At 31.3% G+C, this 14,092-nt stretch overlaps 1 protein-coding gene across 1 annotated transcript; it reads right to left on the minus strand.

Moving 5' to 3' along the window:
- Positions 1-685: 685 nt before the first annotated feature.
- Positions 686-12,110, minus strand: LOC144858691 (WD repeat-containing protein 37-like). Its single transcript, XM_078714790.1, has 13 exons — positions 11,950-12,110; positions 11,382-11,590; positions 7,695-7,802; positions 6,535-6,590; positions 6,185-6,320; positions 5,747-5,863; positions 5,227-5,303; positions 4,753-4,810; positions 4,103-4,279; positions 3,532-3,673; positions 2,993-3,127; positions 2,614-2,728; positions 686-2,036 (listed from the first exon to the last, which is right to left on the minus strand). Exons 2-13 carry the CDS (start codon positions 11,581-11,583, stop codon positions 1,914-1,916), a joined length of 1,446 nt encoding a protein of 481 aa, XP_078570916.1. The 5' UTR covers positions 11,584-11,590; positions 11,950-12,110; the 3' UTR covers positions 686-1,913.
- Between the last annotated feature and the right edge of the window lie 1,982 nt (positions 12,111-14,092).

The raw sequence follows: 14,092 nt of genomic DNA on the forward strand, positions 1-14,092 counted from the left end.
ATTATAAATGAATATCAAATTTTAATTGAAAAAAAAAAAAGAATAATTTCACCAAGAAGTAATTTTAAGTTGATGACAATTTTGCACCATGAGAAACAAAGCATACGTCGGCATGTACTGCTTCATTCCGCTCCAATTGTGATAGCTTCCTTAAACTACCCCAATTTCAGTGTATAGATTACAAACTTTAAAGCAGTTGGTTGAACTTTAATCAAGTAAATTAATTAATTAAGCAAACATTTGTATGTTTTTATTTTGATTTTGGAAAAAATGTCGATGATTAATTGATTGATATAAAAAAAAAACAAAAAGAAAACAATTGCAATTTTTTTAACTCAAGTCTAAAAATAACCATAATTAAAGGTCATTGCACTTTATTCAAAGATTTGACATTTTAATTTGAACCAAATAATTGAAACAAATATATTAGAAAAGTATTCATTTTTAATAACTTCTACCTTTCGCACATTTTTATATTAAAGATGTATTGTTCCCCAAAAACATGAAAAATGAAGATTTAATAATAAAATCAGACTTTAAATAGGCCATTTTACAGTTTTAATAAAGTTATTCACTTCTGGAGAAAAAAAACCCAAAAAATAATTATTTCACTTATAAAATTACATAAGAAACGTTTAATTTCAACCAAAAACCAGTATTATTCAGTTATAATAATTTTATTTTTTTTGATCTATTTTTTGGTCAAAGTGAATAACTATTATGTAAAATTAAAATGGCATATTCAACAAAAAAATTGTAGGGGGACAATTATATCTTTAATAATTAATATCGAAAAATGAAAATTGTAATACTGTAATCTACAATAGTATCAAAAACATTATGAAAACAATTTATAGGAAGATAAATTAAAAAGTGACCTTTATCATATTGTACTTTGCATGACAAATATCCCCCATCCTCAAAAAAAAATTAAATTAATAATTTGGATTATACTTATTAGTTATTCTAAAGCTCTGTTTACACTATCAAACTTTATGTGATGTGCCCTTATATGGACATGATGATGTCATATCACTACCATATCTAAGCATGGAACTATCTTATATTATAGTTCCATGATTTAAGCATATCACTACCATATTTGGGCACATCACACTTTTTTTTTGTCAAACTAGTTTGATAGTGTAAAGCTTAATAGTAATATATCTAATAATATATTTTGGCAAGAATTATAAAACATACCAGAGACATATAATATAGTATATTAGTCTGAACATACTATTAATAAAATAAGACATAATTACTGTATGTAAATAATTAAAAATAACAATTTCACTAATCTATAAAACAAAATCAGTAATTTGTTGTGTAATAAAATATTAATCATATATGTACTACTGTTGCTTATATTTCAAATTGGACCCAGGGCCAAAAGGGAGAACAGTGTCTTAGACTGACATGGGCCACTATATTGGTATTGTGTATAAATACTGAATTACAGTACATTCAATTTATCTATATTTATTTACATTAGGTATCAAATTGCTGGAATTACAAAATATGATATGGCCAAGTCACATCAGTAAAGCATTTTAAAACAAACATTCATCACAGTACACAGAGTGCTGCCCATAAACATGATTGAGGTCAAACATTGAGGTCAGTCATTAAGGTAAAATATTGAGGTCAAATATCGCCAAAGTTACATTTATTGTAGCAATCCATTTCAAAGGAAACACAGCACTCAAAACATTTAACATTATCATGTGCCGCTGATACAAAAGCGTTTGTTTATCTTTTACAAAGCTTAGGAAGAAATAAATGTATATTTTTGGAAAGAAACGCATAGAATACAAAGATAAACATCCCTAAAACTAAATCACAAAGAATGGAAAAGAAAAGGCACCCAAATTAGGACTAATTCGAGTTTTTATTTGTAGGATAATTTTAATCTACTTGTCCGTTGGTAGGTTAAAATGCCAGCCTAACACTTGTCTATCAAATCCACATGTAAACAGGTTTATGTTGGATGTTTCCTCATTCCAGGCTGTACAAGACACCATACGGTGATGACCCTACAGTGGACAAAAGAATGCAAAATATATTTAAACATTTATTATAGAGGGTAATCATCTTAAAGATGGATTGTCATGATTTATAAAATCATACTTTGAATAGGCCATTTTGCAGTTTTAATGAAATTATTCACTTCTGTAAGAAAAAATAGATAAATAAAAATTATTTCACTTATAAAAAGACAAAAAAAAACTTTGGTTAAAGATGTATTTTTTATATGACATTATAAAGGCATATAAAAAAAAATTTTTAGGTGGACAATATATCTTTAATGTTAACCAAAGACTATTGTCTAACAGATAATTTGACTATTTTTTGCTTTAAATTACAGTTTCTCGGGTAATTAATTTTTTTTTTGGATCCAATTTTTGGTCAAAGTGAATAACTATTATGCGACATTAAAATGGCATATTCAACAAAAATATTTTAAAAAAAAATTATTTTCAGGGACTATATATCTTTAAACTTTATTTACGGAAGGTAATTCTCTAGAATATGCTTTTCTAGTTTCAGTATGATTGAACATTGTATGGGAACAACATTAAATTCTCAGTTTATGCTATATTATACTTGTACCTGTCTGTTGCTTCTTGGTAATCGGCCAATCCTTACGCCGTTTAAATCGTACAATCGGATGTGTCGGTTGTCATGGGGAATTGCTATCACATGACTCGTAGGTGAAATTGATAATCTAGGAAAAAACACGAAATAAAAATAAATACAATTTGTACACAGACTTTGATAATTAATATAGTAGATTTGAGTGAGAAGCAAAGAAGTTATATTAATTGACTAGAGAGTGAACTCCAATGTACAATACCTCTCTATTTTAATTATATCTCTATGGTGAGTACTTACTTATTGACAATCAAAGACGTTATAAAATTGACTAGAGAGCGAACTGCAATGTACAACACCTCTCTAGAATTTAATTATCATCTCTATGAGTACTTACTTATTGACGGCAGAGTCTGTTCTTATCATGGCAATAGGTGTCCTCATATTTTTCAAATCCCACACTTTTACAGATCTATCATCTGATCCACTTACTACTTTATCATTTGGCGCAAACGATGCTGAAGTAACAGCGCTGCACAGAAACAAGTGTATTATTATTATTAGCAATGATGGATATATTGAATAGGTCTAAAAGTTACCTATTCAAAGTCTGATTTAATTAATCTTCATTTTTCATGTTTTTTGGGGACAATACATCTTAAAATGTCTAGGTTCGTATTGAGATAATTCCTTTGCATCTCAAATGAAGCTACTGTGGGATTGGAACAGCGCCCCCTACCCCCTTCCCTTTGAATCCTTATCCAAATAGAATCGTTCCACCACCGGAATGGTGCCATCAAACCTGTTCCTGTGGCTCTAGGTTGCAGTATCTCTATTTTAACAGCTTGGCAGCTCAACTATTTATTTCAATTAATGTCTTTTCAAATTCATGGCAAAAGTAAATTCATTTATAAATTCAAATAATGATATACCTACTCTGTATGACCTTGAAACACGTTGACAGAGTGAATGCTGCGGTCTCTAAAGTCCCACAATCGGAATGTTGTGTCTGTTGACGAGGTAACAACCAGTCTCTGACTTGGATGAGTTGAACAATGAGTGAGGTCTTGATCATGGCCTGAAAGCACCAACAATAATTTAATAACAAATCTGTCTAATGAAAAACTGGACACTTGCGAGTGAGTGGCCAAGCGGTTAAGACAGTGGAACCGTAATTACGTAGCCATAACATAGGCAAGGGTTTGAGGCTCACTCAGTTCTGGTGGTAGAATGAGTCTTCTCGGATAAGGACTATAAACCGTAGGTCCAGTGTACACATCTGGCTCATGTGCACTTTAAAGAACCTAGTACATCTTTCAAGACGAGTAGGGGGTTACCCCGGTGTACTAGTACATCACAGCCACTAATCATAACTGGGCCCTCTGGGAGACCAGTCTTTGACTGAAGAGGTTACCCATTATAAACAATAACAAACAACAAATAATAACAAACAAACTCTACGAAAATTAAACTTTTTTTGAGGTTCAAAAGAATTTTTAACATTTACCTGTTAGTGATTGTATTGTGGTTGATTTTTCGACATCATAAATATTAGCTGACCTATCCCATGATGCAGTTACGATCTGTTTGCCTCCCGCTATCCAGTCCGCTGCAATGACAACCCCAGTGTGCTCTCCGATGACACACTGCGCTGTCTTTACATATATGATGTTCTCACTGTCACCTAAATTTAAAAAATTGTTTATTTACTTCCTACAGCTTTCAAATGGAGCCGGGGGAAACAAAACATTTAATATTACAGACTGCTTAAAGAGGAATGCCTCAATCTTCTCAAAAACAGTATCTATTATATATCTACTTACTGCAGTAGTAATAAGAAAGAAGCAAGCATCAATTAAAGATACAGTATGAAACTTGCTGTAGTGCATTTTTTTTAAATATATTCTTTATACTGGGTATCCTCTTCAGTAAAAATAACTGTTTTTCCCAGAGGGCCCAGTACACAAATCACAATCACAGTAAAATAACAAAACAATGTAAAAAAAACAACAATACAAAGAACTATAAAATAAAGAATAAAATACCACCCCACCCACCTCACATTACAAATAATTATTAATAATTAAGAAGTAAACTAATTGAATATAAATAAGTCCATCAAAATCATAAGTTGTTTGTTGTTGGATAAAAACATACCATCTTGGTCTTCTTTATCTGACCCATCCAGGTCATCTCCACTCGATGGATTTGACCTCTGTAAATAAAATAACATAATATATATATATATGTTCTATATGATCGTGAGAGATCGAGGGTCGAATCCAACTCTCACCGCATTGCTTGTATCCTTAGGCAAGATACTTTACTAACATTTGCCTCTCTCCACCCAGGTGTATAAATGGGAACCCGGTTAGATCAAGACACAACTTTGCACTGATTACTAGCTGCATTATGGGAGTATGTTTCCATACGCGTTTGGTCCAAAAAATGACTGGGGTAATAATGTTCAGCGCTTAGAGGTTTCACAATATTAGGCACTATATAAATCCAGGATATTATATTATTATTATTATTAATACATAGCAATGAAATTAACATAATAAATAAATGTAACATGAGAGAACTAGAACATCTAGTTCCTAGAAAAAATGATTATTTGGGTATATTTACATTTCCTTCTGATATTTGAGATGCAACAGGTAGGCTAACTGTAGACTTCCATACATGAGCTGTGCTATCACCAGAAGCTATAAACAAAATGTTCTAAAGATTAGCCTCTAGTAAATTCATACTTGATTTAATTGTTTTTGTTTGTATCTGTTTTTGTATATCTCAGAGCATGGACATATAAATAATTTATAGGTCCATGCTCAGAGCAAACATAATTTCTATGTCTAATTTATATGCAAATTCACATTCATTCAATTCAATTCAATTAATGAAAACTTTAACAATAAACAATATAAACAAATAAAGATGTTATGAAATTGGATCAAACTTAGAGGCCAAGGCCTGTCTCAGAAAGACCCAACAAACTAATTCTTAAGAAAGATAGATTAACCCCAGATTGATTTGATTGTTTAATTATTTATAGTAATCCCAAAATTAGGTCTGAGCTGTGATACTGTTGTTGGTCAAAACACTGGACACCGCTGACCATCAACGATATCTATATTGACCACTTACGTACCTGTTAGGACAAGTGGTTCTTTAGGATGAAACCTTATTGAATTTACAGATCCACTATGGCCAACGTATTGTAACAGACATGTTCCTGTTTCTATACTCCAAAGGCGAGCTGACCGATCTAAAAATGAAATATGTATATGTAGTTTTAAAATTATTATACAAAACAATGTTAAGACACTATAGATAATAATTGTATAGAGTAAGTCAGTTTTCATTATTTATTGCATTTGTATATTTATTCAATTTATAATTGCAATACACTGCAAGAATTTTAAATTGATATAGATGAGGTAATTTAAATAAAAAATAACGTTTTGTTATTGCACACATGTCTCTAAAATACAATGATACCAATTAATGTGTTTTATTCTATATATTATATTCACACAGTTACAATTTAAAGAAATCTACACAAAAAAAAGAAAACTAAACTACCTACCGGCCGAGGCTGTTCCAAGAACTGGATTCTCCCCCTTTGACACGCTCACCTCCCATACCCCATCTTGGTGACCTTTGTATGACCTTACAAGTTGACCTAATGACGTACTACTTGGACCTTTGAAGCTAAATACATTCTACAAACAAAAATTTATTTATCAAAATTTATTCCAAAACTAACATATTATTTCAACAATCTTTTAAGTTTAATCCTAAATTATGGCATACTGTTAGTATTAATAATAGCAACAAAAAACAATTAGAACATTTTAATCTAGTGTTTTTTAATCTGGTTTCTATGGTGATATCTAGGTCAGTAGCATAACAGGTGGTTTACAAGTTATTATTTACCTTTCCAGATGCAACCCTCGATTTAGGACGAATTAATTGACTAATCTGATTGGATGCTGAAAAATATAAAATAAGAACATTGTTGAATACAACACACAAACATTTGAATAACAAAATTTAATTTTGGACCTAGATTATTAATCTATCAATCAGGCCTGCCAACACTACAGGCTAATGTATTATTAACTGTTACTGCATGAATGACAGCACCCACTTATAAAGTGTATCAAGATTTAATTTAACAGTCTAGAATAAATCATTAAATTTTAATATAATTTGACATTTACGATTGATTTCAATAAGTAAATTTAATCAGAACATAAACATCCAATATGTAATTTATAATTTAACATGTTGTAATAGAATATACAACGCAACAGATTGCATGTTGGTGCAATAGAAATTAATATCATGAAAATCAATACAACAACATAATATAAAGTAATATTAATAAATACATTATGTACACAAAAACCTATTTATTACAAACATGTAGAAATAGTCCTACACAAGAAATCGATGTGAATGAAGTTTATGAGATAGGTCAGTCAGTGATTCACTATTATCACAATCAATCAATGATAGTACAAATGTATTAAATATAACATTTAGGAGACATGATTATAATAAAAACAAGTTTAGTTGTCAGTAGAGATTATTGAAATGTTTACATAGCTGGCCATTGTGTATGTAGTTTGTTTCTTTAATCATAGAGAGATAACAATAACATCATGTGAGTTTATGATGTTTCAGATACTGGGACCAATATGCTGTTTGTATATTATTTGATTTTAACTACAGCAAATGTACTAAACTACTATTTAAACAATTAAAATTAATTATAAAAAAGAAATAATTATCTAAAGATATTGTCCCCCAAAAACATGAAAAATTAAGATTAATAAAATGAGATTTTAATAGGCCATTTTGCAGTTTTAATAAAGTTATACACTTCCATTCAACAAACAAATTATTTTTCAGGGGGACAATACATCTTTAATTAAAATTAAATATATATGGATTTTGGTTAAATTTGATATTGCTAATGTTAAGTCCATCACTAAAAAACATGATTACCATACAGTAATATACTTATGCTTCTAGATTTTGCTTTAAAAGGTACACAGAATGAGGACTGTAAAACAAACAAGTTACAGTACCTTTGGACTTGACCTTAGTGTTACCATCCACGTCAGTACTGACACCGTCTGTACGTCCAAGCTGGGCAGCCTCTAGCTTCTCAGTCAATGCTTCCACTTTATCTTGTACTGACACAAAATAAACACTAGACATGAAACTCGTCACTATGACGAGTTAGTTATCCGCACCACGACAAACGCCATGTGCACGTAATACGTTGGAATATTGCACACAGATAAAGATTATGGCATTATGACAAGAACTGAAAAATATGATATGCTGTTAGTGCTGAATTCTGTCAATTTTGTGTCATATAGTATATACATGCAAACAGTATAATCTGTATACATATTACATACAGTGTAGAATAGGTGAAATTACGGGACCCGCCATTTATTCCAATTTTTAACATGGCGACGGTATCAAAATGAAACACTTAGATAGCAATTTCAGAAGAAAATTATCTCAGGAACAACATATTAACGTGTAGAAGAAATTTGAATACGTAAAATATAGATGCGCACCCTTTTAAATGTGATGAACTATTACGCAAAATATGAAAATACGTCTTTTTTTATTCAACTGGCCATATGATGACGTCACAACGTCCGATTGGCAAAATGTTTACATGAATTCGTATCTACAATCCAATAGCTTCCAGAAAACGTTTTGATCATGATTATCACGTTTTATTCTGACGAGCTATAACAGATTGAAATTTCCTGTAAAGATAAAATTAATGACCCACGTAATTAAAATTTTTAGGCATGATGACGTCATAAAAATGAAAATATTTTTAACTCATGCGGAAGATAGTTGATTGACCTAGATAATATAAAAATCGGGGTAAAAATGGAAAACAGATAATTGGAGATGCGCTCTATTAAATGTCATGCGCTATGATGAAAGATACAAAAATCCTATATTTTATATTCGCGTGGCAATACGGTGACGTCACAATGTCCGGTTAGCCATATTTATGCATGATCCAAAATCTACAACTCATCAACTTCCAGAATGTGTAATAAAAATAACTTTCACCGTTTAGTTTAGGAACTACGAATGTTTAAAAAAGGGCATAATTTTGACAAATTTTGACGATTTTTTGAACTTTTTCATCAAAAATGCACGTAAATTATCCAATTCGAAGTGCCCGTATGACGTAATTTTAAGTCGAAATTGTTCAAAAGTTGGTAAAATTACTAGAAAAGGATGGAAAAACATAAATCACGTGAAAAAAATTGTTTTCAACGCTACGTGCGCACCACGCGCGTAAAAAAATGCGCGCACGTGGGAATTTTTTACATGCTCAAAATGACATGAAACGCGTAGAAAGTTGATTAGAAATTAATTTTTCGCATTATAAAATTTTAAACCCGCGTGCGCGCGTAACTTCGTGTGAAACATGCCATTTTTTTTTCACAGTCAGTTAGCGCAAGATATAACTTAAACTTTTGTTAAGTTTCAATTTAAATTGTTATATGGTTTTTGATCTACGTTAAATACGCGAAATTCGTAAAAACGCGCGTAAGTCATGTTACGCAACTCTGACGTCATTTACAATAGCAGGTGCACAACTTCACGTGAACGCTCATATGTTGACAAAGTTATGAAATGTTATGTTAACACGTTTTAGAGATACGCTCTGCACAAAAATGACAGAAAGAAAGAAGAATACAGAAAAAAAAAAAAAAAGATGATGAAACAGGACAGTTACAAGGAGTTATCCGCTGAATGCGGATAACTAAAAATCATTTGAAATATCTTAAATCTTCTAATAAAGCAATTAATAAACAACTAATGTTTGTAAAGGTCTGTCTACACTATCAAACTTTATGTGACAAAAAAATGTGATGTGCCCATATATGGACATAATGATGTCATATCACTTACCATATTTGGGAATATCACTACCATATTTGGGAACATCACTACCATATTTGGACACATCACACTTTTTTTGTCAAACTAGTTTGATAGTGTAGACAGAGCTTTAGACTTTGCACATTGATACAAAACATTAGATGTACACAGTATACACCTGTATGATAAAGTTAGGGTGTGTACATTATATTTTAGATGTACTGTATGTGCTTAAGATTTGAGCATGTGCTTATATTTGATATCTACAATGTGTTCTTGAAAATGATCAAATAGATTTTCAAAAATGTCTTTCCAGGTGTATAAATGGGTACCCAGTTAGATCAAGACACAACTTTGCACTGATTACACTTGTTGCATTATGGGAGTATCTTTCCATACGTGCTTGATCCAAAAAATTACCGGGGTGCAGTTTAGTTATATTTAGGAAGTAGTTCGGCTATCTTTTACATAAGGTGTGCCCAACTTATGTACAAAAAGAAATATCGTGACCGGAGTAATAATGTGAAGCGCTTAGAAGCATTGTGCAATAAGCACTATATAAGAACAAATATTATTATTATTATTATTATAATTTGAAGTTACCCTTGATATTGTACTATTGAGGTATGTGTCTATCTACTTATACACAAATATGACCACGTAAAGGTTCACTGCTTATTCGCAATTAGGACCATATTGTAAAAATCACATCAGGAATTAAAAATGTTGTAAAAAATCATCCGACTAAAAACGAATAAATTAATAACCATAATGGAGTGATTATTGAGTGCATCATCACTAGGAAGAATATTGGAGACCAATAATTTGTCATTAATAATCAAAAACCATTTTGCAAAAACTGCATAGAGAGGCATCTTATCAAGAATAACTTATGGCGTAATTATTTAAAGCACTCATAAATAATGAGGATTAGTTGCCTATATTATTATTTTGTTTTCAATTTTTTAAATATACTACAGTTCTAAACAGAAAAGGGTACAGATGTTTATTTTAAAATTACAGTATTGTGCAGATACAGTTTAAGGAAACTTATCACTGAGAAATAATTGAGGAGCCTCTCTTGTTTTATTACCATGTCTAAACAGACTTTTATTTGGATTTATGCTCTCCCAATCCAACACATAAGAATTATTTGAGGACATAAACTGGGCGACATCAAAATAATGGGAACAGGACAGGGACTGCTTGAAATAGCCAATGTTTTATCTCTTTCGTTTTTTGACTTATTTTATTGTTTATTGTTTTATACAGTATTTCTGTATTTTTGCATATTTGTATTGTATTTTTTTTAACCATATTTATTGAGGGTAATCCATCCAACAATTGCTGATCATTAGGGACCCTCAGAGGTTCACAAGACAAACATAAACAAAGTCTTATTACAAGTCTTTGGGAGTGGAGTTGTAATTTTGTCCTTAGAAAAAATCCTGACATGTGATGGGACTTGAACCCAGGACCCTTGGAGTGGTAGCCAAGCATCATAACCACCAAGCCACAACTCCACTGTCAAATAACTGAATAAATGTGTATGAATGAATGAATGTGTCTCTTCAAAATTATTATTATATGATTAATAATTAAAAATATTATGAACAGATATTTTTGTTTTAAATATTATTAAGTTTTAAAACATTACTAAGCCCTTATTTGTCATATTTGATGGTCCTGATCCATGGTGGTTGTGGCTCAATTTGGAGCTTTCATTGTATTAGAGTTGACTCTCTACATAACAAAAGAATGCATTGAATACCACCCTCTAAATATGAGCTAAGTAGTCTTTTTAGAGTCAACGAGACAAATATTCTTTTTTTTCAACAACTTACATGCTAAATTTTCTGCATAAACCCCCTCAAATTCATGCTCGATTTGCTCGAACAACTTCTGAAGTCTTGAGCGAATTTCAATTGGTAGAATGCTATCATTTTCATAGACACGATGTCTAAGCCCTCCGTCTCTGGAGCTGTGTGAACGCCGGATTGAAAGGCGCTGTTTGCTAGCCTTTTTCATGCTCCCTTCAGTAGGCATTTCGAATCTGTTAAAATTAAAGTTTATTAAATAAAAGTCTGAATGACTAAAAATTAATATGTATTGTCATTGTGGTTGGTTAAAAATGAAAAAAAAAAATTCTCTCTCACTGGAATTAATAAACGCCTAATAATTCTTAATAAAGATAGATTTAGACTTAGTTGACAGACTTCCTCAAAACAATAGTGGTCTAGCAAAACTAGTCTGAGCCTACCTAGGAGCTCAACATCTCCATGTCTGCCCTCTCTACACTGAAATGTTGTGATTTACTAGTGCCTAGAACTGAGGGAGAGGGAGGTCTCTCTAATATGCCTGCAGCCTAGCCTAGCTTAAAAAGGGTAAACAACCGCAGAAAATGATACTTGCCTACCACAAAAAGCAATACGATTAGAATATAATAATTATATCAAAAGAATATGAAAAGGTGCTGTTCCTAAATCAACTTATCACGATCTTGTTCCATCATCATCCATCATATATAGATTTGATGAAGATGAAATCGTCGTGTGTCACAAAAAAACAACCATAACCTTATTTTTTTAGGTAAAGATGGCTCCCTCAACGATTCTAAACCTCATTAACTTTTTTTGTGATAATTGTTTTCTGAAACACTAAAAACAGAGCCATATATATAAAGAGTTACGACATTGAAAATTAGAAGCCATTTTTGTGTCAAAGAATTCGCACGCTGAGGGCGCGCGCGTCTCTTTTGTTTAGCGTTTTCCTATAGTTCATGCATTATTTTTAGATTTTTTTGTCTATGAAATAACGCTTGAATTCCGTTTTTATTTTATTAATTAATTTTATTAATGGTATTAATTTGGTAACATATATATATTGTGTCTATAATAACAAAAGAATAAATGCTAGGGCCTACATGCAAGTCAGGATACATCAAAGCATGAACCAATACAAAAAACACACAAATTCACCCCTCTTTTTATACAGTATATGGCTCTCTGTGTGTTTTTGACACAAACTTTCAGAGACTCGTTCATCATTTCATTTGTAATAATTTGCCTTTATTATTTTAATATTGTTCATACCCTATTCAATATATTAACAAATATATCCACGACACTTTATTATTTTATTTAGTCATCAAAGCATGCATTATGAATTGAAACTATTACATAATTGTTATTAATAGGACGTAGTTATGGGATGTTTCGTTCCAAAATCAATCAATCGAACTTTATAATGTACTAGCGCACGCGCGCGCAATATTCTTTGCCGCAAGTACTTCTGTACGCTGTGCACATCGATATTTCACCGTTAGATGTGCAATTACATTTTTTTAAATATAAGAAAAAGTTTAAAGTATTTTCTTGCTCCTATACTTTACATACATTAACGGAGACAAGTTTGACACAAATTGATATGCATATCACGTGACTATAATCCAATGTCGTAACTCTTTATATATATGGCTCTGACTAAAAAATGTGTGTGCTGCCCTCTATACGAAATAGATAACTAAAATATACAGTACTAACAATTGTGAAATGTTTCTAAATAATAATACAGTAGCTTATTTTGCTTTCCCAATAATTGGGATTATCCTTGATTATCTTCTTCGAGTCTTCCAATTAAAATACACATAAGATACAGGAATAGATAATTCTATACACACCTTGTTCTCTATCAGTGTGTCACATAACGTGTGACCATCACTGTCCCATCTTCCATTTACTGTAGTCTGTGTACAATACTACAATTATGATAAATAACATTTAATCTTTGACTGATGGTATTTTGTATTGAGTACAAAACGATATGTTATTATTCCAATCACCACCATTAATATGGTAAGCAATTATTATATTTATATCATAGCTGGAAATCAATTAATTGCATACCATGAAATCCATTCTTCTGCCATTTGATCTGGTTATGATCTCAAATTGTATGCATTTGATGACCTCTGACCTATATTATGGATTTATTATCACCTTCACAGTTGCCTCCTATTATTCCTAAATTCTAAAATTTATATTTTTTATGTCTATTTAAATTACGTACCAACATAATTATTACCAAATTAAATTATATTATATAAAAATGTTAATGGAGTTGTGGTTTGGTGGTTATGATGCTTGGCTACCAATCCAAGGGTCCTGGTTTCAAGTCCCGTCATATGTCAGGATTTGTTCTAATGACAAATTACAACTCCACTCCCAAAGACTTGTAATAAGACTTTGTTTATGTAGAGCATCTTGTGTATATATTTGTCTTGTGAACAGGATTGCCACCTTTAAGAAGGATAGTGAATGAATTGGTTATGGTTATCCTTGACAATTTGCCTAAATATATAAAAAACAAAACAAAAACAAAAATTATTCACTAGAAATAAATCATAAAGCGAAAGCACAGCACTGAAAGCATTAAATATTGAAGTTGACAGTGTGATAACACAGCTCATCCTAAACCAACGGATTCAATTAACAAAACACCCTAAAGGTCTTTGACCAATAGAGCATGCTCACACCACCGTATTTCAGCCCGTACT

This window comes from Antedon bifida, chromosome 1, assembly GCF_963402885.1.
Source record: "Antedon bifida chromosome 1, ecAntBifi1.1, whole genome shotgun sequence".
NCBI lineage: Eukaryota > Metazoa > Echinodermata > Crinoidea > Comatulida > Antedonidae > Antedon > Antedon bifida.

Excerpts from the sequence above, each read along its gene's own strand:
- LOC144858691 (XM_078714790.1), bottom strand. The coding sequence starts at position 11,583 with ATGCCTACTGAAGGGAGCATGAAAAAGGCTAGCAAACAGCGCCTTTCA. Across the intron at positions 7,803-11,381 it reads TTATGCAGAAAATTTAGCAT|TACAAGATAAAGTGGAAGCA; the intron begins GTAAGTTGTTGA and ends ATTTTGTGTCAG. Across the intron at positions 4,280-4,752 it reads AGATAAAGAAGACCAAGATG|GTGACAGTGAGAACATCATA; the intron begins GTATGTTTTTAT and ends TTTTAAATTTAG.